The sequence below is a fragment of the Numenius arquata genome, chromosome 1, assembly GCF_964106895.1.
Source record: "Numenius arquata chromosome 1, bNumArq3.hap1.1, whole genome shotgun sequence".
In the NCBI taxonomy this organism is placed as follows: domain Eukaryota; kingdom Metazoa; phylum Chordata; class Aves; order Charadriiformes; family Scolopacidae; genus Numenius; species Numenius arquata.
Window position 1 is genome coordinate 17,164,997 of NC_133576.1, and position 24,933 is coordinate 17,189,929.

General features: G+C 45.8%; 2 protein-coding genes across 9 annotated transcripts in view; one reads left to right on the forward strand and one right to left on the reverse strand.

Annotated features, from left to right (window-relative positions):
• The window catches only part of ST3GAL6 (ST3 beta-galactoside alpha-2,3-sialyltransferase 6), a 46,394-nt gene extending 33,729 nt beyond the window's left edge, over positions 1-12,665 (forward strand). For 5 of the 8 annotated variants that reach the window (XM_074145333.1, XM_074145341.1, XM_074145290.1 and 2 more), the window contains 4 exons: positions 1,250-1,436; positions 2,477-2,614; positions 6,223-6,375; positions 8,380-12,665. In XM_074145333.1, coding sequence (XP_074001434.1) covers positions 1,250-1,436; positions 2,477-2,614; positions 6,223-6,375; positions 8,380-8,460 — 559 coding nt within the window. In that variant the 3' untranslated portion in view covers positions 8,461-12,665. The remainder of the gene's footprint in view (positions 1-1,249; positions 1,437-2,476; positions 2,615-6,222; positions 6,376-8,379) is intronic. The other 3 variants (XM_074145315.1, XM_074145324.1, XM_074145307.1) reach the window with 2 other exon arrangements.
• Positions 12,666-15,246: 2,581 nt separating this feature from the next.
• COL8A1 (collagen type VIII alpha 1 chain) lies at positions 15,247-19,321 on the reverse strand. The gene is made up of 2 exons (XM_074149016.1): positions 19,009-19,321; positions 15,247-17,150 (listed from the first exon to the last, which is right to left on the reverse strand). Exons 1-2 carry the CDS (start codon positions 19,319-19,321, stop codon positions 15,247-15,249), a joined length of 2,217 nt encoding a protein of 738 aa, XP_074005117.1.
• Positions 19,322-24,933: the final 5,612 nt, after the last annotated feature.

Consider the following 24,933-nt stretch of genomic DNA (forward strand, 5'->3'; position numbering starts at 1 on the left):
ATGAATGTATGCAATTCTTCAGTTTTGGCTCCTGTTATAAACTTAAAATGATAGGAAGTGATCCAGGTAATATCCCCGTTCTTAGGAAAATTTACTTCCCTGACAACTTTGTGCTTTGCAAAAAAAAAAACACCAAACCGAAAAAACCCCAAACCCCAATGAAACAACAAACATACCTTGCACTTATTTTCACTGTAGTATAATGATGCACGGAAGCTCCATGGATTTTTTTTTTTTGCTATTTCAAGTATTTGGCCTCTTTGTAGATCTACATACTTTTCTTAAAATGGAAATCTTTATATAGACTGGTGTCACATTTAAAAACAGCTCTAAATTCAAAACTGTTTCAGAAATATAGTACACGTTTACTGTGAATGAACGAAGAAGTGGTTTCTGCATTCTGTATTTAATGACAACTTCTGATAAAACTTTGAAATATTTCCTTGTGTGCATACCTTGTTTTGCAAACATTTGCTCCTAAGTAGTGTGCCTCATATTCTGAGCAGTCAGTCGCATTGGCAGGAATGGAGCATACAGAGACTGCCTGAATTCTCCAAAGAACATGCAACATGCCCACCAGGCAAAAACTGCAAGATGGAGACTTAAACACAACCCCTCTAACACCTCAGAGTAGAGGGACCTGACCCATCTGCTCACTGCTTATTATTCTGGTATATCCCAAAGCGGTAGCAGCTGTGCAAGTAGTATTTAAAAAAAAACCAAGAAAAAATCCACCTAAAACCCAGCACCTCCCAAACAAAAAAAGCTAGCACAAAGATTTATCAACATCAGTTACGCAGTCATAATACCTGTCCCTGTATGCTGTGGACAGTGAAGAGTATTAAAACATTCTTGAATTGCCTCCTGTATGACTTGGATCATCTACTCGCATGAATGGAGCAATGGGTAATTCTCCAAGCCAGATATTCTCTTTGGTCTTCTCCAATTTCTGCATTTGAGCCAAATCAGAAGGCTTTCTGCTCAAGTGACACATGATAAGCAATTGTGCAATTGTATTCTAAACCACCTTGGCCAAGTTCCCATAAGTGCTTGATCCTTCTGAGTTAGAGGGTGAGTGCACCTGATAATTGCTCATCTACCATGTAATGTGATAAGTAAATGCTGGGCTGCTAAACCCTCCTGTACTTGGACACGCTGTCTGCCCCGCAGACTAATGCATGTGCCAGCCACCACACAGTAAGGATGTGGGTGGGGTAGTCATTGCTGTCTCTGTGTCTTTCCGCTGCAGAATGAATAATGGCCCTGTTATAGGGTACGAAGAGGATGTTGGGAGGAGGACAACTTTCCGCCTTTCTTACCCGGAATCCATCTTTTCAGATCCGATCCACTACGACCCTAATACAACTGTTGTTCTCATCGTCTTCAAACCACGTGACTTGAAGTGGCTTTGGGAGATACTAGGTGGTCAGAAAATAGTGAGTTTTATTGTGCGAGTTGGCTCGGCTTGCCCCACATCTCACATGAAAAATACCTCTTTTGCTTTTAATCTTAGTCCTTCCTCCTAGCTGGGGGGAGCACTGAATCAGTCTCCTAGACAGTCCTCTTTTTGACACACATATTTGATCAGTTCCTCACCCTGAAGCAGTTTTCCTCTTGGAAATACTTTTTTATCTTCTTTCTAGTACTGTTTCATATACTGACATGCACACTCCAGCCGTTTTCCCAGATTATTTTGGTGCTGCTGACTTGGTGGAATTGCAGAATAATGTTAGAAGGGACCTCTCTCTCAAGGTCTTTAATCCAAAACCCTGTTGAAAGAAAACAGGTCCATGTTCAAATCTACACTGAGTTTTCAGGGCATCATCCAGCTAAGTTTTTCTACAACCTCTGTTTCAGTGTTGCAGCACCCTCACATGAAAGAATTTCTCATCCTTTCACTATGTGCTTCTGAGTAGTCTGGTCCTGTCTCACTTTGTAAACCCCTACCGGATAGTTGAAGATAGGCTGAACAAACCCAGCCTCCTCAGACCCTTCTTGTTTGCTGTGCTCTCTGGCCCCTTAGCTGTTTTAGTGGCCTTCTGCTGAGCTTGCCCCAGTTTGATGCTCTCTCTTGCACAGGAGGGAGCCCAAACCAGCATTTGTGAAGTCGCAGAAAGGCATTGTATGTAAAGTATTTGAGATGGATAACTTCTGTCGACCTGTTCCCTATACTTTTATTAATGTGGCCAAGCACATAATGAGCACTTACTGCCTCCAGGGCACACTGCTGGTGTGTGTTGTCCATCAGAGACCTTCCTGCAAAGCTGTTTTCCAGCCAGCTGGCCCCAACCTTTGCTGCTGCAGGGGGTTATCCTGTTGCATGAGTACAATTTGGCAGATGTTTTTGTTGAACTTTGGGAAGTTCAAGACTCCTCCTCTTCCTCCACGTCCTGCCATTGGATTTTACTCTGATTAGAGTTGCTACAAACCCAAAATCTAATTGCCGTCAAAATGTGTATTTGTTTGCATGTTACAGAGTGCTAAAGGCTTTTGGAAGAAACCTGCTCTGAACCTGATATACAAATCTAGTCAAATCAGGATTCTTGATCCCAGCATCACCAGAAAAACGGCTTATGAATGGCTTAATTTCCCAACAAGGTTTCCAAAGAAGGAGGTAGGTTTTTTCTGCTGTGCCTTTAAGTTTTGTGCAACGAAATGCATACTCAGAAGTAATTATCTCTTTATTATATTGGACTATCTTAGAACATCTTTTAGGTTCACATTACAGTAGTTTGCATTTAGATGGTGCTCAAAAAGATAGGAAAATGGAGTCCAGAAAGAGAGCGGGTAGCCTTGTGTGCCAAAAATCTCTTTTTATGGATTCTATAATTAGTATTAAATGAGACTGCTTTTGCAGACAGACAAAATGCCTTTCGCAAAATTGGGAAAAGCAGACAGGCATTGGAACATGGCTGATCCAAAGAGCCTCTGGAAATATCAAGAAGCCTTGAATTATTAAATGTAGGGTGACTTATATTTTTATATATTTTTTTTTTTCATATACCCCAAACAAACCAAAACAAAACACCACCACCCAACCAACCAAAAAACAAAACCAAAACCCCCCAGCAAAAACAAAACACCGAAAAACCCCATACACCAAACAAACAAAACCCAACAACCCAGTAATTCTAACACTGCTGCAATTTCACTCTGCTGGCGGCGGGTAGGGGCTAGGGAGCATACAGGATATTCCAGCCCCACACTAATGACATCTGTCTAGCAGCATTCTTGTGCTTACTGATTTGATGCCAAGCATTGTAATGAGTTAACCAATAATTTGGACATAAAAATACATTTTAACCATCAGTTTACGACTGAAGAATGTTTCTGATGAAAGGTAAGGCTTCAAGCTGGAGACCTTCCTTGCGCAGTTGGGACTGACCACGTGCTGTTTAGCACAGCTACGGTTCCCTGGGGTCACATCATTGCACAGAGCTGCTTCATCAGGATCAACCAACTGACATGTGGAAACTTTTGATAGGCTGTTACTGTGGAGTATCTACCACAACTTTTTTCCTAGTTTAATTCATATTTGAGGGAGTTGAGGGTCTTTTGCTTTTGGGTGGTTTTGTGCTTTTTTTTTTTTTCTTCTTTTTCAAAATCCTTTCTTATTTTGAACCTACTAGTGGCTTTTTCCTCCCTTATTAGCTCTCGAACTGGAATACCCAGTTTGGCTGCATGCTTGTTGGGGCTCCATGGCGTTTCAGCTCTTCAGCTGAGGGTGGGAAGAAAGCAGCATAGTAGTTGAGCATATAATGATCTCCTAAAGAGCCACAGAACATCCGTGGCCTCCATGGCTCCAGAAATCCCTCTTGTCTCTTCCTGTGGTCCCCTCTCAGTGGGGGTAAAAGTAAGATGCTGTCAGTGAGCCAAACAGATGTGCGTGCTGTCCTGGAGCCGGTACAGAGGCACAGAGACCTCAGTTGCTTTGGGTAACATGCATGACCTCTGCTTCTCTCTTGCTTGCTGGGTGTCCCTACTCAGAGCTGGGGCAGAGTGCATCCATGCTTGGAGCCCCTTTCTACCACTTCCACGTCTCACTTGCTCCATCCCAGAGGTTTTGCAGCCTCTCCTCCCCGGCGGCAGCAGTGGTCAAGCTCCAGAGTGCTTGTCCTCACTTTTCCTCGCATGTCCGAAGCGAGCTGTGGCTGGGAGCCTGCACATCCGCTGGTGTGTAGTGGCTTGGTTAAGTTGCAGGTCATGCCGTTGGGGTTCCCGTTGACAGGGTGGCCTTTTGCAGGACCTGGTTTGGAGCCCTCTGTCCCTGTAGCGCATCCCTGGGGAAGGGCCGATGCTGCCTTTGCTGTCCTGTGCTTCAGCCCCCTCTGCCTGCAGGAGACACTGAAGACCGCTGTTGCTTTCCCTGCTGTCTCTGCCTTTTCCGTTAAGCCAATCTCACGTTCTCTGTGTGTGCATTTATGTGTAGTCCAGCAAGCATTTCTGTTTCTTTGTTAGCAACTCTGATGGTGTTAGCAGAGCCAGGAGCATAACTGTAAAATCGGATGTGGTGCCCCAGTGGCACTGAAGTCAGAAAGTGTTGCAGAGTCATTCCAGAGCTGCATCTATTCCCACGAAACGTGACTGGTTGAATGAATTTAATTACAGGCCGAGGGTATCTGGTTATTGCTCGGACGCTAGTGTGACAATAAATTTTAAAAGTAGTGTTCCTTTTTTTAGTGTATTCTTTATGAAGCAAATTATGTTAGCCAAAGGTAAACGGAGCTAGTTGCAACCTGTGATGTTCCTGATATTCCACATTGCTCTAATCCTGACATATAGCATTCCTGCCATGATTTTTGTGTCCTCTTTAGTGTGGGCATTGCAACAGAGTCACTGCTAAGTTTATGATACTCGCCCCCCAGGGCGGAAAGTTTCGCTAACTGGCAGGAGCCCTGGGTAACAGCATGCATTTTAAGTTGATGTTATTGCTGGAGTACTCCAAGAGTTTTACAAAGGAACAAAAAAATTCTACATAAAAGGTGGTAATTCAATCCTGTGAGTTTAATTAGGCTTACAGAGCTGATGTTAGTAACTTAACTTCTTCCTGGGGATTTTTCTTTTATCATACGATACAAAGAAATCTTTTTCTGTGTCATTGAGTGCATCTGCCCTCTCTGCACAAAGTTGCCCGGTACTGGTTTGTCTGCTTTGTTTTCAGAGGCAAATGAACTGAACATTGGGTAAGAGTTCAGAAAAGCATGTGATTTTATGCTCAGTTTGAGGTTTGATTGCGTCTACCGAATGTGTAGCTCATTTGGTCTCTGAGAAAATTCTTATTTTAGCTGAGAAGGGCATCAGTGCTGGGGGCGTTTTTTCCCCCTCAGCTTCATCTGTTGGTCTAATGAAAGCGTTCAGCTCTTTCTACAAACCTTGCCTCATTTACTTCTACAGATCGTTTTAGCCACTGCTGCTGCTAAAACAGTCATGTACTTGATCACAGGATGGGACAGACGGTTGCAATGAGTTGTTCTATGCTGTTGTAAGAAATGCTGATTTTCAGTTAGGTGCTGTTAATTTTGCACAGTTAAAACCTGTTTATGACCAGCACTTGATATTTTACATTGCATTTATTCTGAGCTATCTCACTGTAGGGAGAAATAAGCAATTTTATCTACAATTTCTTTTCTTCTAATGGAAGAAATAGTGGGGGGAGATCTAAAGCCATGTTCTTCTAGAATTTCCCTTCTTTGAAAAGTTTCAAATGCAGCCAAATTTATGCAGCAGTAGCATTTATACATTTTTAGCTTGGTGTTATGAAGATTTGAGGCATGTCATGTTACTTTGTTCCTCTGGATCTCCATCATCTAGAAACTCCTGAACACATCTGCTAATTTGGTCAAATTTGACAGGGTGGAATGGTCTCCAATATATTGAAGCCTGGCCAGTTTCATGAAAGTAGGTTGCTGAGCAGGTGGATGGGGACACCTTCCTGATGCCTCTGCTGATGGAAGGGGTCTACAATATGGGCTCAGCCTTGACTAGAAACTGGAGAATCTTGGGGAAGGTCAACATGGAAATGGAAAAACCTGCAGTCATGGTGATGGAAAAACCTGCAGGCAGTATCTTACTCCTTAGGAGACATGAGGGGATCAAACTACAAAACCAAATTTCTGTAGAAGAGCCAGGCTGCCTGATTTCCAGGGCCTTTGTTCTTAAGTTTGCTGTTCCTGTCAAACTGCCAGTTATTTATGTGTGTGTGCTCTTTGTGTTTCATTGTAGAAACCCAAGCATCCAACAACGGGACTTATTGCCATTACACTTGCATTTCACATATGCCATGAAGTTCACCTGGCGGGCTTCAAGTACGATTTCAGTGACAGAAACAGTTCTTTGCACTACTATGGCAACGACACAATGTCTCAAATGATACAGGTAACAAACACTTGTTTATGCTGAGAGGATTATAGCTGGTAACTGGGGAAGACAATTCAGAATAGCTAGAAATGTGTACTGCAGGTCAGAAAGGCCTCCTGATACAGCTGCTTGGTTAACATCGCTTGAATCTATTCCTCTCTGGTTTTGTTGCTGAAAAATGTGGATAATGATACTTGTGTCCCTTGTGCTACACCTTATTCTGCAATGTCTGCATGAGATGTAGAATCACAGGATGGTTAGAGTTGGATGGGACCTTAAAATCATCTAGTTCCAACTCCCCTGCCATGGGCAGGGACACCTTCCACTAGACTAGGTTGCTCAAACCCCATCCAGCCTGGCCTTGAACACTTCCAGGGACGGGACATCCACAACTTTTCTGGGCAACCTGTTCCAGTGTCTCATTGCACTCACAGTAAAAAAATCTTCCTAATATCTAATGTAAATCTCCCCTCTTTCGGTTTAAAATTGTTACCTCTTGTCCAATCGCTACACTGCCTGAAGAGTCCCTCTCCATCTTTTCTGTAGGCCCCCTTTAGGTACTAGAAGGCTGTGATAAGGTCTCCCTGGAGCCTTCCATTCCATGTGTCCATTTACATGTTCTGTTTTGCTTTGCTGGTGTTACCCTTAGGCTACACAGCTCCTGTTGATGGAGGCATATTTGCTATTACTGTCAGAACATGAATAGCATTGTTTCTGTTTGCACTTTCTTTTTCCTTGGCAGCTACTTGTACAATGTCATAGTTGCCAACCTTCTTAAAAAAAAAAAAAGAAAAAAAAGAAGAGCAAAGGGAAATGGAAGGAGTTAGGACCTACAAACTTGCAGTTAGGAGAAGAACTGAATTTTTCTGAAATTGAAAGCATAAAAGAAAAGCAGGTAGGAAGAGAAGGAACTGTTTTCAGGGGGAAGCCACAACTCACCAGGAGAGGAGCCAGCAGGAGGCTGGCAAACATCAGTGATGCCTTTTCCTCCCTCCTGCTTTGCTACAGTCATGTCTCTGCTCTTGCCTTCAGCTCTATATTCTGAGTAACTCCACCTCAGCCCTTTACCTCAATGTGAACAGTTTTCCCTTCCATGTGCATGCCTAGTGCATGTGAGGACCGTTTTCTCTCCTCCCTTTCCTGAAGGGGAAGGACAGGGGCAGTGCCCACAGGAGCCTCTCATGTCTGAGGACTCCTCAGTGTCTGCTGCTCTGAGGTAATTTTTCTCTAACACTGAACTCACCTTTGTTTTGAGGCTCCTCTCTGCAGGTGCTTTTTTTGCAATGTGTACCAAGCTTGGATAAGGTTGATCACTAGTTGAATAGACATCCCTAAGTTTCCTAAAATCTCAAATCTTTAAAAACCAAACAACTAAACAAAAACCTTATCATTAATTTTTTAGTGGCGTTAAGTTGTAAATATTATAATGTATATGCATAATGTTTTATGCAGTATTTGTATTATATTTTAATTTACTGGATCCAGTGTCTAAGATTTGTCAGTAAACTTACTTTCCTCGTGCTGTCTTCCACTAACATTTGGATACAGCACAGAAGATGTGTCGCTTTTGGCTGGTTGAAACTGATTGACAGGACGCATCCAGTTTTACAGATGCCTGATGTGTGCTTTTCAAGAACCTGCACTGAGCTTTGAGAATTAGTCATTTTCTGACTCCTTGTGCTCTAAACATGGTTATGCAGCTTTTCCCTCTAAGCGTAGGGAAGAGTTGGGAGAGTTAGTAATGGAAGGACTTCTGTCTCACCCATTCTTGCCATTAAAGGATCATCCCTTTTGGTTTGTGTCCTAATGGAAAATCTAATCTAGTTTTGAGCTATAGAGTCACTCGCCTGTTTTTGTGGGAGACTGTGCTACAGCCTTTGCTAAGAAGTCTTTTCCCCAGAGCTTTCCCACTCTTAGCGTCTTCCAAATATCGTTGGTAATTAAAGGGAAGGAACAACCAAGTGATGTTTCTGGTAGTAATTTGAATTTAATTGTCTTTGTTATTCCCTCACATCTCTTTAGAATGAATACCACAACATCAATGCTGAGCAGAAATTTTTGAAGAAGCTTATAGACAAGAACTTTGTTGTCAATTTGACGTGAAAGCTGAATGGAAAATACAGAGAACAATCACTATTTTCAAGATTTGAAAAAATTTTATTTTTTGTATGACATTTTTATTTTTTAAGTGCAGCATAACTGTTTATTGTTTAAAAGGAGCACAGAAACCTCACCAAGGCAGAAGCTTTCTTCTAAGCCTGAGGGTAATGGACTATTGCAGAGTTAACTGAATTTCTGTGAAGCTATTTAATAATGGTAAACCATGAAACTTTCAGCTGAAAGTATCAGGGATATATAAAAATGTGATGCACATCGCTTATTTATCAGCAAGAACTCTTTCCAAATGATTACTTCTATGGAATACTTTTGTTTCTCTTGTCCTTCAAGAGTTACACTGTCAAGAGACTGAGACAACCAGTGTTTAATTAGTAGATGGATGTAAAGTCTTGAATGTCTGTCTTATAGTATGAAAACGGCTTTAAAACGATGCCTATAAATCATTACTGTGTGTTTGGGAGAAGGGGGAACGTACAGAGTGTACAGGTTTTAGTCTGCCCTACCGAAGAGGAGATGTCCATCTTCAGCAAAAAAGCTACAGCTTCTGCACTGGCCATCGACTCTGAACTGCTGCATGCCTTTGCCAAAGGTGAAGATTTTTGGTCTGATTTGTGGAGACATTTATATTGACAATGCTCATGTTGTACTCAGTTTATGGAAAACCCTACTCCCCGTACTGTATGTCCAATAAATTAAGGTTGGTGGCTTGATTTAAAAAGAGGGATTATGAAGACTGAAGAGTTGTCCTTACTACCTGCGTGTCAGCCGTTTTTCCCAGACCACAACAGAAACGTGAGCTGGGACAGAGATGTCACACCTGAGTTTAAATCTAGAGCCAATGTTTGTTGGATTCCCAGATCTCCAGGACAGAGGATCTTGTGTATCTTTCTGTTCACTCCCCAAGAATTGAGATGTATATTTCCAAACCAGATAAGTTGCCTTTCTCAGATGCTGTAATGCATTTCCACTTTTGAAATGCATCAATGTGAGCAATGCATGTTCCCATCTTCAGCAACAGAGCGTGCTAGGGAATATCCAACATGTACCTCACCTGACTTAATATTTGACTTGTGTTTATCTCCCCCATCTTGACATTTGGGTTTAAAGGATATACCATTTAGCGGTGGGAACTTCCTTTTGATTTTAATTGAAACATTCAATGGGATTTTTGTTTCCTGTATTGGTTTGCTTTGAACAAGCCTGCTGAATAAGTTAAATCTGCCTAGGAATGACCTTGACAACTGTCAAAGAACAAGTAGTGTGCTGTTCTAATTCTCTTGTAGAGTGTATATTTTTAATTTGTGGCAGGTTTGCTTGAAGATCTTGTGGTTAATCACACCTAAAGAAAGCATAAAGAAGTCCACTTAAAAAAAAAAGTGTAGCTGACAGAAAAACCTTTGCTGCTTTTTAATAAAATGATATAGAGAGCTTTAGTATGTTTAGGAGCAGTGCAAACAATTAAAATACAAACACAATCCTCTAGCAGGGCAAGAGCACAATATTTGTATTTTTCAGAAGCTGAGGATTACAGGAGTACTGAACACAATTTCTTTGCAGCAATGTAGAGGAATAAGCATTGAAGTGACCAATGAACCATCTTTCTTTTACCCTGTTTCCCTTGTGGCATGCAGTAGGTATTTAAAAAAACACTACCACCTTCCCATAGTTTTCCTCTCCCTTTTTTGTCCCTTGGCTCTGCTGTTCAGAGATCAGTGAGTGCAGTGTAGTTTGGAGGGGACCCACAGATAAAGGGGAGGAGGCTTTGTGCTCTCACTTAGTGTTTTCACCTAATGACTCCTGAGCTTTGGTGCATTTCAAACAAATTGGACATATTGCAATAACTCCGCATGTCATCAGTCTGGGGCGGGGAAGGACCCAGATGTGTGCCCAGCAAGGGACAAGCTGTGCCATGGGGCCCGTCTGCTGCAGGGGTGGCCCCTTATCCAGCCCTGTGCAGGGAGGCAGGCGAGAGCATGGGGGACACTGCAGCAGGTGACTGTGGTGGAAATGGAGGAAACTAGAATTTCCTCACAAGGTAGTGAAGGGCTCAGTTATTTGTATTTCCTTTTTTTTTTTTTTTGTTATTTTTTTAAACATGCACATTTCTGAGCCTTTGAGGAAGTCTTTGCTCAAAAGTCTAAATACAAAAGGGTGGGGTTTTGCTGCTGAGTTTCCCTCTCCTCGCAGTGCCTGGTTCCTGCCATGGTGCAGGCTGCTTCCCTCTGCTTCTCCATCCCTGTCCCTGGTGGCAGGAAGTGGGCAGGGAGCTGTGCTGAGGATGTGGTTATTTTCTCTGCTTTGTTTCCTCTACCCACTAATCTAAACCAATTCCTTCTCTTATTTTTCCTAGGATTTTTTTTTTTTTTTTTTGAGGGTTATGTGTATGTTTGGCTGTAGTTAGGATCCAAACAAGATAATTGGGAAAAAGGCTTCATGGCAAACAAATGGCATCCCCCAAACTCTTTTTACTTAAAATGGACTATTTTATTCTTTTTTTAACCACATCAGCTTTTTTGGTCTCCGAAAGATTTTTTTTTTTTTTTTTTTAATTATTTTATTTTGGATAATGTGTTTGACGTTCTCAATGCGTTTAATATGCTGTCTACAAGCATTTATCCTTATCAGCTGCTCTGTTTTATTTGTTCCTAATAAGCCTCCCCATTTGTATGACAGACTTTCTGAAATTAAATGGTACCCCCAGGGATATTTTTCTCCCACTTCTGTGCTCCTGTAGGATTGTCAAGTCTGCAAGTGCTGAGGTTGCCATCGCAGTGTGACTGAATAAAGTTTAGAGCCAGACCTGTTCACTTGGGACCGAGCCAAGAGTTGATATTGTTGGTAAACCACAGGGTACTGGGTTTTTTTTTGAAAGCACAGCTTACAGGCCAGTAGCTTTTTCTCTTCAATAATAAGCAGTGAGCCAAGTGATTAATTCCTCCCACCCACCCCTAAGATGTTTTGGTAGGCTTCTGTGTACACCAGCCCTGCTTCATCATCACCTGCTCCACACAGTCGTTTCTGCTTTTCTGCCTTGAGGACAGGTATCGCTTTTACACTAACTTCATGCAGGCGTTAATAACTATCCGTAGTGTGTTTCTCAGTAATGGCCACATATCACAGTGTCTATTCTATCCGGGCACACGTTTTCACAGGCATTTTGCAATACCAAAGATTTGCCTTGGGCCTTTTTGACGAAAGCAATAACGCTAACTCCAAATACCTTAGATATTTTCTGAGGGGGAGCCGCTATTAAGGTTTTCTTTTTCCATTTTTGCCATTCCTGGAAGTGAAGTCTCTGCACTGAAACTTCCCTTTAAAATCTACCCTGTTTTTTTTAATCGCAGCAGCAGCAAAGCTGGCGAATTTTGAATCCCCGGGTGCTGCCAACTTTATTTCCATGTCTGGTAATGATGTAACTATAGGTACCCAGTGTCTCCCATGAATTTTCTTCCTGTATCAATTGCCGAGTCGGATGGTCTCATCCCTTCTTCCTCTGTCCTGTTCTCCAGCAGCCTGCTGAATTTCAAGATAGGAGCATCTTGCGGCAAAGGCGCTCCTGCGTGTCATCTGCCACCCCCCTCAAAATGCTGCATCAGAAAGACCCAGCTCTAAGGTACCGAAGAATGCACAAAACAGGCAGGATGACATGCATCGGCTGAAAGCTCTGTTTGGCTCAGTCTTTTAGGGTTTTTGTTTGTTTTCTGTCAGGAAAGTTGTGGTTTTTTTTTTCCTTTGCTGTAATAATTAAGGGAAATACGGAGATATAACTTAAAAAGGAAGGTCACAAACTATTGCACTAAATACAAATCTGAGAGTGCCTAAAAGATATCACTAAATGACATTTCAAATGACTGTATTGGTGATAATAATACAGAATCACAACTTTGGTGTTTAATAATTAGTGTGTGGTACCTCTTGTTTCCTATGCCACCCTTTTCCTTTTTAACAGTGCCCTGGGAGGTAGTGTAAATATCTTAACTTTTAAGTGGAGTTTGATTTTTAAGAACATGCAAAGCTCAACATCTGTTTTTGCGATCAGTAAATACATATTTTATTTGCCATTTGTCTTAAGTTTTATATGCCTTTAAAGTGCCAGCTGTATTTTGACGACACTCTTACAGTTTTCAAGTGAAATCGTGAATGCTACAAATGGAAAGAGACTATTTTCCTGTGAATAAATTGTGTTAAAGACGGTGCCCTCAGGCTTATTTTTGCAAGGTCAGTGCTCTGCATGTGTGTGTGTGCGGATGCGCCTGTGTGCCCAGTCCCCTTCATTATTAATGCTGTGTAAAGTACACACAGTGTTATCAGATACGGTGTTGAGTTTCAGAACAAACTTTGGTGCTTAGTAGAGCAAACAAGGCTGAAAATTTCTGAGCCTAGGCAGGCTGAGCTGTACTACAGGTGGAAACAGCGCTGCAGGCCAAGTAAAAGCAAAGCTGGGACATAGTTTTTGTGGGTAAGATAAAGAGCAGCATCCTCCTGAGTTTAATTTTTCATGGTTTTTTTAATCTTGGCTGTCTTACTGGGGACTTTCAGGAGAGTGCTACAATAAAAGATGTTTAACTAAGGTGATAGAAAGTGAGAGACAGTGATTGTGATACTTTGCTCATGCTCTGATTTCTCTTTTTTGTGCAGTAAGAATGAGATGCTGGGGAGCAGGAAGCTTCAGGGAGCTTAAGGGAGACTTAGAAAACAATTACCTGATGCTAACAGGTATGCAATGCATTCATTTTAGTATGGACAGTTTAGGAGTTCCCGAGCCTGGAGGAAATGCCCGTCTTTGAGGTGAGATCAGGGAAGCTGCTCCATGGGTTGTAATTTACTCCCTGCAATGGAGCCACAGTTGAATAGTGATGGTAGATCGGTGGTAAATACGTTGCTGCTTTCACACTAGGTTTTTGCTGCAGGTGGAAAAAACGAGGAGGAGTGGGAAAAGCTGTTTTCTAAAGAAAAGGGTGTAGTGGGGTTTCTAAAAGCTTTTCTAAAGAAAAGGGTGTAGTGGGGTTTTTTTGTTATATTGGGCTGTCAGTGGTTTCGGAGAGTCCTTATCACCTGATATATGAAGTCAGTGGGTTGAACGTTCCTTCTAACACTTCCGCTGAATGAAGACAGGATTAATTTTTTTTTAAAGGTATTTAATAAGATATTTTTTTCAAATCAGTACAAAAATTTTAAATACAAAATTATTTGCTTTTGACATATCTCATATATTCTGGGAACATACCGAAGTCACCAATGCCTGGTAAACTGTCCGTCTGTTCCTGCCACCATTCCATAAAATTTCTGAGATAAAGCACCACATTATATCACTGGAGTCCTTAGTCAATGTTAGACTGCATTAAACTCTGCATTTAAATAATGGTAATGCCAGTTAAATCCAATCTTAGTTCTGCATGAAAAAAAAATCTAGTTCATTTTTGAATCAAAAGCGGTAGCGTTAGCTAAAGACACTGAAGAAGTGATGAGTATTTAACTCTTTCAACTAGCGTAACAGTGTGTGATGTGCAGCACTGTACAGGGAGACACAGCAAAGTACACTGCCCTTGGAAACGAATACTTTCGAGGTGAGATTAGCACCATTGATGAACAGACAGCTCTTGCAGAGAAGTTGCTTTCCTCGTGTACAGAAAAGATCGAGGCTTGCAGGTTCTCCTTGACCATTGGTAACATAAAAATAAGGATTGGAAATCAGCTTTTATATAAAATGAAGTTCTTGGATAAATTTGCATGATCAGTATTGCTGGTTAAGTTATCGGTTGATCTCAAACAACAGATTAGTTAATTAGCAAACAGAGCTACTTCTGCTTTGCCTAGTCATTGAAGAGTATAACTGATTTAACTTTTGCTGAGTGGCAGAATAGGCGTCTCTTCTGACAAGCCAAATGGGCACAGGTTCTTAGCACGAGCACAGAAATCCAAGTGGATTTATTCCACCCTGCTGTATTGCCACGTGTTGGCCAAAATGTCTCAATCACGTGGCACAAAGCAAATGGGGAGCCCTTCAGTTTTGACTATCATCTGCCTCATCTACTTCAACTGTGCAAATGCAGATGGAGGTTTTTCGAGCCCTGTGGTACTTGGAGGTGAACCCAGCGCCTGCTGGAGACAGTGGTGGCATTCTGGGTCCAATGGCTGTTGGAGAAGGCTCGTGTGGAGTAGTGACACCATCACTACTCCCTTTCCATCATAAATAAGTTGTTCAGGAAAAAAACACACCTGCAGGAATATTTTATGTGGGGGGAAGGGAAATAAAGGTCTCCAGCTAAGAGAACCTTTGCTTGTCAGGCAGACCTGCTGTCAAAAAACACAAAAAACCCAAACCCAACCAAACAAATAAAAAGCCACTCAAGTTTTTCCATATAATTTGAGACTGACCTACTCTGGTTTAAGTCACTGGTTTTCATCTCCTGACTACGGTCAATGCAACAGGAGCGAGTGACTGATTTGAACCTTAGTACTGAATTACTGTGCATGAAATGAAGTAAGCATGGCATCACAGAAATATATGATGTACAGCTAATATGTCCCCCTCGGGTGCAAAACAACTGTTTATGAACCTGATACGCATCTTTAGATATGTTCACCACACCTTTTTTTTTTTATATATAACTAGCTGTGCATAACGTTAAACTTTGTATTTATTTAATTTTTTTTTGTACAAAATGGTCTGAAACGGTCATAAAATGCATCTTTCATGGTATAAAAGTTTGAAGCAGAGAAGAAAGGTTTTGATTTTTTGTGTGTGTGTGTGTGTGTCTGATTTTTGTTTTACATGGGATACAATAAATATCCTGAAAAAGACGAATGAACATACTGCCCGGCATAGAGTCCTGCCGCCTGCTCGGATGGCATTTGAACGTAAACCTTGTCTCCATGCATCAGCGGGACAACGGCGCTGCCCGAGGCCTGGTCCAGGAAGCCCTTCTTGTACTCGTCGTAGGTGTACATCAGCGGCTCGTTGTTCTTGAACAACGCCACCCAGACGCTGGCCCCTTTACAATGGACGTGGTAGGCGAAGTAATAGATGCCGGGGATCTCGCAGGTGAAGATCCCCGTCTGGGGGTTGTAGTTCTGCCGGCCGTTGTAAAGGAGCTTGTCGAACTTCACCGGCACCCCAACCCGAGGGAAGGGGGTGAGGAGCTCTGCTGTGAACGCGGGCATCTCATAGACGGCGCCACCAGCCTTGCCTTTCTTGCCCTTGTAGCCGTAGGGGGGCTTGACGCCATCTATTGGCCCCACTTCAGGCAGGTACTGTCCCACAGATGGTGGAGTGGGTGGGATGATGACCGGGGGACCTGGAGGTCCAGGGGGGCCAGGTGGCCCCTGGAGTCCTGGCTGGCCAGGGGGACCGAGCGCCCCGGGCTTCCCCGGGGGTCCCTGTAGCCCTGCAGCGCCAGGTTTGCCCATGCCAGGGAAGCCGGGGGGTCCGGGCAGGCCAGGCTCCCCCTTTGCTCCTGGCAGCCCTGGGGGGCCGATGGGACCACTGGGTCCCGCGATGCCCGGGATGCCCGAGGGGCCCTGAAGCCCCTGGGCACCAGGGAGCCCCGGCTCCCCCTTTGGCCCCACCAGCCCTGGGACACCCGGCAGCCCCGGCAAGCCTTTGAGCCCGGCTTCCCCTTTGGGCCCTGTGGGGCCCGGAAGCCCCCGCAGCCCAGGGGCCCCTACTTCCCCAGGGAAGCCTGGCTTCCCTGGAAAACCCTGCAGGCCAGGTTCGCCCTTGGGGCCGACCGGTCCTGGTGGCCCCACAGCACCGCCTTCTCCTTTGGGTCCTGGGAAGCCGGCAGCCCCCGGGGGGCCCATGATGCCTGGCAGTCCTGGCTGGCCTGGCTCCCCTGGTGGCCCCCCCATGCCCGGTGGCCCTGCGTGCCCCTTCTCCCCCTTCGGCCCCAGGGGTCCGGGCAGACCACCCACCCCACGCTCACCCTTGGGCCCAGGGAAACCTGGCTTCCCAACCCCGGGAAGGCCAGGGGGCCCTGGCAGGCCTGGCAGGCCTTGCTCCCCTTTTCCACCTGGGAAGCCCGGCTGGCCGGGGACACCGTCCTGGCCGGGTTTGCCAACACCAGGCAGGCCGGGAGGGCCCTGCATCCCGGGGGCCCCTGGGGGCCCTTGCAGCCCCAGCTCTCCCGGGGGTCCAGGTTTGCCCAGGGGTCCCTGTGGGCCAGGGAAGCCGACCATGCCTGGCTTGCCGACCCCCGGCAGGCCCACAGGGCCAGGGGGACCCGGCAGCCCGGGTGGACCCTTGAGGCCCGGCAAACCTGGGATCCCAACGCCCTTCTCCCCTTTTGGCCCTGGGATCCCGGGGGCTCCCGGAGGCCCCTTCATCCCAGGCTCACCCTTCGGTCCTGGCTGTCCCTGCAGCCCTGGAGCACCTGCTTTCCCAATGCCAGGAAGGCCATGAGGGCCCGGTGGTCCTTGCGGCCCAGGTATCCCCATGGGCCCAATCTCCCCCTTTGGCCCCATCTCCCCTCTCGGCCCTGGGGGCCCCATGACGCCCGGTTTCCCTGGCATCCCTGGCAAACCCGGCTTCCCAATTCCTGGATATCCTTGTGGGCCTGGTTTTCCTTTGGCTCCTGGCACACCGTGTCCCGGTAATCCTGGTGGCCCTGGCGGCCCTCGTGGTCCAGGCTCACCTGGGGGACCTTGCTCACCCCTCAGACTGCGTATGGGCATTTCTGTGTCAGGGAGAAAAGAAAAAGAAAAGGGGATGGGGAGAGACAAAAGGTGATTGCAGTTGCATCCTTTGAGAAATACAAAGGCAGTTTTGAACTGAATGTGCTTGCTATGATGCCTCTCCGTTTTGTGGTGGGTTGGGAGGCAGAGCTGGCCAGCAAGTTACAGGTTGGTGTTTGGAACGAAGAGGATGTTCCTGTTTTGCTTACCCCAAACTTGCGTGCGTGTTTCTGTTACCATAAAATCATTGTTGTGCATCATATTTGCTTATATTGTTGCCCTGCAAAAAGCCATTTGCGTTTTACTAGTGTTTTCCACCTCTACAATCTTAAGCAGCCAAATCTGCCTTTTTTCCCATATTGCTGTAGACTAATCTAAGAGTTTTCGCAGGACACGATAGCTGCTTGGTGCTCTTGCGCTGTAGGAGGAGTTCTGGCATAAAAATGCTTTTGGTGGAGGGGTTTACGCTAGCAAGACCAATTAAAAAAGATTGTATCAGTAAGACATTTGCACGTAGCTATGACTGAATTTTCACCAACGCTTTGGTTCCCATTAAGATATTACTGGAAACCTGCAGCCTTACCCAGCACTGCCGAGCTCCCACAGGTTTTTAGCGTAGCCACATCCAGTTAGAGTTCTTCTAAACACGTCACAAAATGTTTTTATTGTCCAAACCTACATTTTTGTGTATGTGACCACTTAGCATTGCAGGTCAGGGTGAGTGAGTTGCCGCGTGGGAGTGGCTGTGCTGGGGTTCATTGCTTTTCAAGCTGCAGGCTTTTTGTGTTAAGTGGAAAGTCTGCTCCTCGCTGGCTCTAAAGTGCGAGAGGTTTGGTGGAAGGGGAGAGATGAGGTTTCAGGGCAAGAGAATTAACTGTTCTTTGAGAGGCAAAAAGCCTCCTTCTCTGCACATGTTGTGTTTCATGCACGTAGAAAACCTCCTTTGCTCACAAGATGGGTTGGTTTTACTACAGCCAGTCGTGCTTGTTCAGACACTCCAAAAATAGGCCCTGAAATCTTCCATTTCTATTTGAAGCCAGCAGAGGCTGTGGTTACACAGAACCCTCAATGAGACAAAGAGTTAACCAACTTGTCTGAAGTCGCACAGACACTCGCTGTCTCCACAAGGATTTTATGACACTGGGTGTTCCTGGTTGCCCTTTGTATTTTGGACATTTTTCGATGTTTTCTTAAATAGTCTAATACTATCCAAACTTCCTTTACTGAATACTGAAAGTGCTTGTACGTGCAGACTCATGTGGTAATGCCCTGTACCTCCAGAGCCTCAGTTACTCCCATAAATAACCTACAGAAAGAGGAATGCAGAGACAGAAGAGCAATTTTATGTGTTTATCTGCAAACCTCTAAACCACGGGGTCTGGACAAATCCAGACAAAACTGTGATGTTCCCGTAAATTCAGATCTTGGGGCTCTTAACTCTTATTTCATGTCCAGTCGCTGCAGTGAGAGTGGGAGTACCTCCAGGCAGGACCCTGGCCCATCTGCCTAGGGCATCAGGGGGTTTTTTGCAGGTGGGTGGGATTATGAGGTTTCTCCTGCCCTCCAACAAGCACCCAAACAAACCTGGGGCCAGCCCCAGGTGCTGGAGGCTTGTCACAGGTAGGGCTGCTCAGAGGCAGTGCTGCAGCCTGAGGGATGACTACAGCCTTGCTCTGGTGACCCCAAGCTACCCCACAGCTCATGTGATCCCATCTCCTTCACCCGTGGCCAGGTATCAACCTGGCCAGTCCTCAGAGCACCTGGGTGCTGTGCCCAGCCTGCTCTCCATCCTCATTTATGCCGAGGCAGATGGTGCTGTGGGCACTATGTGGGGGTGGGCCAGGGACATGCCAAGCCTACCTTTCTCTTTCTTGGGAGCCATGTCCTTGCCAAGCAGAGGCATCTGTGGGACCTCCTTCATGTACTGAGGCAGATGTGGGTACTCTTTCCCGTACTGCATGTGGGGCACCTCCTTGCCCATGTGCTGCATCGGGATGCCTTCTTTGCCCAGTGGCATGTGAGGTACTTGTTGTCCGAGGGGTTGGTACTGGGGCACCTGGGGTGGCAGCTGCTTGATCCCATAGTAGACGCCGCCTTGGGTAGACCTCACCAGCTCTAGGTAAATGGTGACAGCCACTGCCAGCAGCTGCACAGGGAAGAGCAGCATGGCCATCACCTGCAAAAAACACAACAAAACCCACAGTTGGCACAAAATGCTTTTTTCGTGTCATGTGTTTTCCACTGGGGACAACCTGATCTCATTTTTTGCAGCAAACTGGACCTAAACCTCTGTAAACTCGCTCTAGTTTGTGTGTTGCCCTGGAGGACATCCTGCAGCAGGCCTCTGTCTGTTTTACTGGAGGTTGCTACTCAAATAGTACTATTATAGCAAATGTCCTTATACGTGTTCTGTTTTATGCCACCTCACACAGCCCAGGTGGTGCCCTCTGCAGTTTCTCCACGTGGGGACCCACTCCCTCCTGTCCCCAAGCTGCACGTTGCCACTTTCTCACTTGTGTCAGTGCTATGACACAAGATTTGGGGAGCTCTGCTGCAAGCTCTGGCACAGGGGGAGTGCAGGAAGGGGCTTTCTGCCCAAGGAAGCTAAATAATCAACACCCCTTTTGCCATGCTTTCCATAGCAACAAAAGCTGAATTTCTGCAGTTTAAATCTGTGCCTAGGGTTGCGCCCTGTGGCTGCAGGGTCCAGAAGGTCTTGATTTCTGTCACAAATTTCTTGCCAGCTCTCGTCCTGAACTAGGCTCTGATCCTCTCAGCCTTCACCCAGAAGAACAGGGCCATCTAGGGGCTGTCTGAGCCACCAGTGCCTCCGGGCAGGACCAGCCAACCCACACCTTTCTCTGGGGATGTTTGACTATTTTCTAAAGGTCTCCCCCACTGCAGACACTGTCCCCTCCCCAGGCAGCCCATCCCAGCACCTCTCCAGCCCTGCTAACATAACAGAACAGGGTCCGTTGTTCTTTCTTTTTCTTCCTTCTCAAAATACAAGCTTGGGACTTCTTGTCCCATCTGCTGTTGGCTTTCCTTTCTGCAGTAATGGTGTTACTAGCAGGTGAGCAGCAAATCAGTAACCAGGATCTCCCTAAATGAGCGCAAATTTGAGGGCAGCCTGAGGCAAGGAGGAGCCTCTGTGTGTTACAGTTTGAGTATTTTCCAGTTTGTCCCACAACCGATCCCGGTAGGCAAGTCCCATTATTTTGAAATGCTCGTGGCAATTGCCAGGGTTGATGCTGTCCCCGACTCCCTGCTTCTCCAGGGAGTGCACAGGGCAAAGATGCCTTGCACCCAACCTGAGCTGCTGGAAAAGCCCCCGCCACGCAGGCACACCTGCAGAGCCTTCCCAAACCACTCGTTGGGACTTGCTCCCAGCAGCTTCTGGGCCCAGGTGTGGGGAGGGTGGCTTGAGGAGGCAGCAGGGGCTTTGTACCTCCTGCTCATGCTCCTGTCCTTTTCCCACAGGACAAGAAAAGCTCCTCTGTCTGTGGCAAAGTGGCTCAGCACTGAGCTCCCTTCGCCTGGTTCCCCCTGCATTTTGCAGGGTGAAGCTTCTCGCTTTTCCTGCTGGGGCTGGTCCTCACGTGTACCTAGCTGCCTGGGGGGCTGTAGCCCCGTCTCCCCTGCGCAGGGCAAAGCTGCAGCATATGAGAGGCACCCCCCTTGCTTGAGGGGCAGCACAAACCGACCTGGGCTGGGACACATCCTCCCAGGGGCCATAAGGAGACGTGGCTTCAGGCAGGTAAGGCTGCTGCTGTGGAAAGCTGAGGGAAAATGTGAGAGGTAGGTGGGGTTGTGGGGAGGAAATGTGTTGGTGGAGAAGGGGGCAGTAAGCAGCTCCGCTTGCCTCCTCTAACACTGTGCAGTGGGCAGCGGGCCTCTAGAAAGGGCCTGAAAGTCACTGAGGAGGGTAGGACTTTGCAAGGCATCCATGAGAGACCTGTGCCCGGTGGGCAGGGGGTGTAAGCGAGCTGCAGGGCAGCTGCAAGACTGGCCCAGCTTAGGGAGCAGGTCAGGGGCACCACAGGCATTGAGCCCAGCAGTCATGGCTCGTGTTTTCCGCACTTGCCGCTGTATGACTTGGCTGGAGCACCGGGAGGGCTGGGAACTGCTTCTCTCACTGCTCTGTGTGGTGGTGAAGGTGATTGATCGGGTGGTAACATTGGGTGACATTTAGTTTTTATGTTTTACTCCTGCTCAAAGTTCTCTGTTCGCGTTAGCAAAGCATTTGGAGAAAGAGTTCACTGCTCTTTTAAAATATTTCTGCTTCATTTTGCTCTGAGATCTAATCTCTCACTGGAAAACAGAGTATTGTCATTACTGAAGCTGTAAGTGAAGGCTAAATCCAAACAGCATAGCTAAAACAACCAGTAAAAGGTTAATATTTTCAATAAAGTTCCTAAATAGATAAATGAACCACAGAAAAGACAGAACTATGTGTTAACAGCAAAACAAACCATTTAAGAAAATGAAATATTAGTGAATAAACACTAGATGGAGCATATGTTGCACAACTGAGTTTCTACAGTCACTTTCTCTCCCAGGAATTTTAAGGTCTTGGATGTAACCAACTGCCATGTGGCAAAGAAAACCAGAGCCAAGATGTACAGGAGGTTGTAAGCGTAGCTAAAGCTCTAGCGCAGTCACTCGTCCTTGTTCAAGCAAAGCATTTCACCCAAGGCTTCATCTCCAGCGAGTTTAATGTGGCTTTTAGCCCTCGGCTGGCTGCTTTGCCGTGAGCTAAGGGATTAGGGCCTTGGGACGCAGCATTTCTGCTTCAAGCTCAATGGCACTGGACTGAGAGGACAGCCTGTGCCTGATCAGTTACTGGGGCTCAGCTGGGATGTGGTAGCTTATTAACCTGCTGCAGCTCCACCTGGGCACATGGACCCCGAGCAACCTGGGGATTTTTGGTGGTGGTGGTGTGGGGGGGGGGGGTTGCAGGGGTTATCCCCACTCTTGTCTCTGTTGGCCTGTCTGTTCCTTTCTGTACCATCACCAGTAACTGGCTGCAGCTTTGGCTCCCTGTAGCTGGGTAGGGAAACGCCTGCCTCAGTTTGCAGGTAAAATCCCAGCTACTGGAAAATTTGTAGCTTTCTGTGCATTGCTCCCAAATGAAAAGCATTGCCTGTGCGAGGAGAGAAATGCAGTGAAACCTCTTTAAATAATATTAGAAGATATTGGATGATTTAGGACTGTTGTTGAAACCTAGAAGTATGAAGGGCAGGGTGGATTTTGAAGAATGAAGTTATTAAATTAGCTTCTTGGCTTCTTTGTTGTTCTGGTGGCCAGTTTTGGGGGTTTGTTTTTTTAAAAAGATAACTTCAGTGGAATAAGCGGAGAGGGAAATAGGTAAAATTCCTTTGGATGTGATTTTTCTCTTTGTTTTTATTACAAAATGTGGGCTTTGTGTGCGAGTGGGAGCTATTTGAACTAATTGAAAAAAATTTCCTATGGGGAGACTCGAGCCTGCCCGCAGCTGAGGGTGAACTCAATCTCCCACTGCTTGTGCCGAGCTCCCTCTGCCCTGCCAAGCGTCACGCAACCCACCTGTGGTTTAACAGGCAGGACCACGCAGCACACGAGATGTTTTTGTGTGCGCGCATGGAAATTTTGAGGGAGATCAGGCAGAACTTCTAGAGATAGGAAGGCTCCAGAAAATGAGGTGATCTCACTACATCTGTGTTTCCTTTAGTGTTTTTTGATTCATCATAAGCAAAACAGTGTGGCCTGGAAATGACAAATTGCTTCTCATTTATTGATTTTGGCTGGGGCTGGTGCCTGTGGCTAGCTGAGGTGGAAGGTGGGGGTTTATTTACTGAACAACCTCTGGCTACATGGGACTTGGACGACATCTTTGTGGGAGAAGGTCAAAGCCTCCCAGCGACTTCACATGAGCTGTCTGGGTCTTGGGATCTGCTGCAGGTACCTGGGAAGCGGCCTGTGTTCAGCACCAGCCCTATGGCTCGTCTCTCCCCCTGCTCCCCAAGGAAGGAGGGATCAGACAAAATTAGTCTTGATGAGAAATGTGGTGCGACTGCTACTGCTCACTGCCTCCTGGCAGCAGGTCCAGCTGCATTATTGGTGTCAGATACTGTCACTATAAGGCAAGCCTGCCCTGAAACATGAGGGATGCCTGGGATAGTCTTTCAGTGTTTCAGCTCATTGCCTGTCTCATCCTACTCAGCTTTTCTAAAAAGTTATTTATGTACCAGGAGAGAGAAGTTGAAGGTCTTTTTTTCTGCCCTGCAGTTTGTTTCTGAATGCCTGGGTGCACAGCTCTCGTTGAAGACCTTGTTAGGAAAACACTGGCATCTTTAAATGCCTAAAAGGTACTGAAAAACTTGCTCTTGATTTTTTTAAAAAGAAGCGTATAGATCCTAAATGTTGGACAGGTTCCTCCAGAGCTTTTGAGCAGAAAAAGGAGATTTTCCCAGCGGTGACAGGACTCAAGGAAAATACCAGAGTGATGGGGAGAAAAATCTGTGCTGAAGATGCAGCCACAGTGTAAGACTTCCCACACCCTTCACCCAAATCCCAGCAATTTAGGGAGCATCTCCAAACACATTCGTGTAATGTGATCTGACTTGCTTTCAAAGGTGTCCATCAGCAGAGCAATAGGCTGGTTTTGTAATGGGAATTTCTTGTGTTTCTGTCAGAAAGCAATGGGAATGTCAGGTAAATCAGTGCATGCGTGCACCCTTAGAGAAGCCAAAGGCTTGGAGAATGCAAAGTTTTACCTTAACTGTTTGAATGTCTGAGGGAAGACGGAGGAGAATCTACTGTGCCTTCATAGCGTGTGATGTCATTTTGCACCAGTCAGTGAAATTAAGACACAGTAAATGTTTTGCTTTACCTAGGGTGGGGCAATGGAACATTATACTACACCACAGTGTTAAGCTGCTTGTGTGTGAATGCTTGTGGTTGGCTCTGTGGGTGAGAAAGAGTCCCTGAAAAAGCACATTTTTATGGGCAAAGCTCAAGTGAGAACATTTCTCAATAATCTCTCTGGCAGAACTGTTCTCCTGAGAAAACTAGAAAGGACGTTCCTCTGGCTATTTGCGTTTGTCAGTAGAAACTGAAGACAAAACAAAATGTACCAGCAGTCGTAATTCTTAAATTGATATGAAGAAATAATAGCTGATTTAGCCTAATTGTGCAAAGAATGTATGGAAAGACTGATGCCCATCTGCATGGGACTTGAAATCCTAGGTGGCCTTGCAAAGGGTGGAAGCTGGACCTCGATTTATTGGTTCTTACAGGGAAGTGATGGCTCTGCAACCAATTTTGGGGTTAACTGAAATTTGCCCATGTCTCAGAACCTGCAAGATACTCGCCCAGAGATGAGCCCTGTGGGCTTAATTTATCATGCATTGTTTTTGAACTGCTGTATTTCCCAAAGAGGCATAAGACATGAGTAGGTCTTGGTGACCTGAACTCTTCTGCCCTGGGGTCCCTTCCACGGAGGCTGCCTAAAGCTGCAGGGACCCGTTCCATACTGCACTGAGGGGAAAGACTTGCTAGCGCTCAGGTTTCCACATGGAAAATGACTGCTGCAAAACTCGCAAGATAAAAATCCTAGTGACTCTGGAGGTTTTGTGCCCAGAAGAGGGCTCCTAAAAATATTTGATGCTAAAAAGCTAAGTCCTCTGGGGTGTTTTTGACTCAAGATCAAAAGTGGTTAGGATCAAAAGTGGGGTAATCTTGATAACTGATCACATGACCAGGTATCTACAATGGTGTGTTCAGGAATGGCTCCTGGGGACTGTG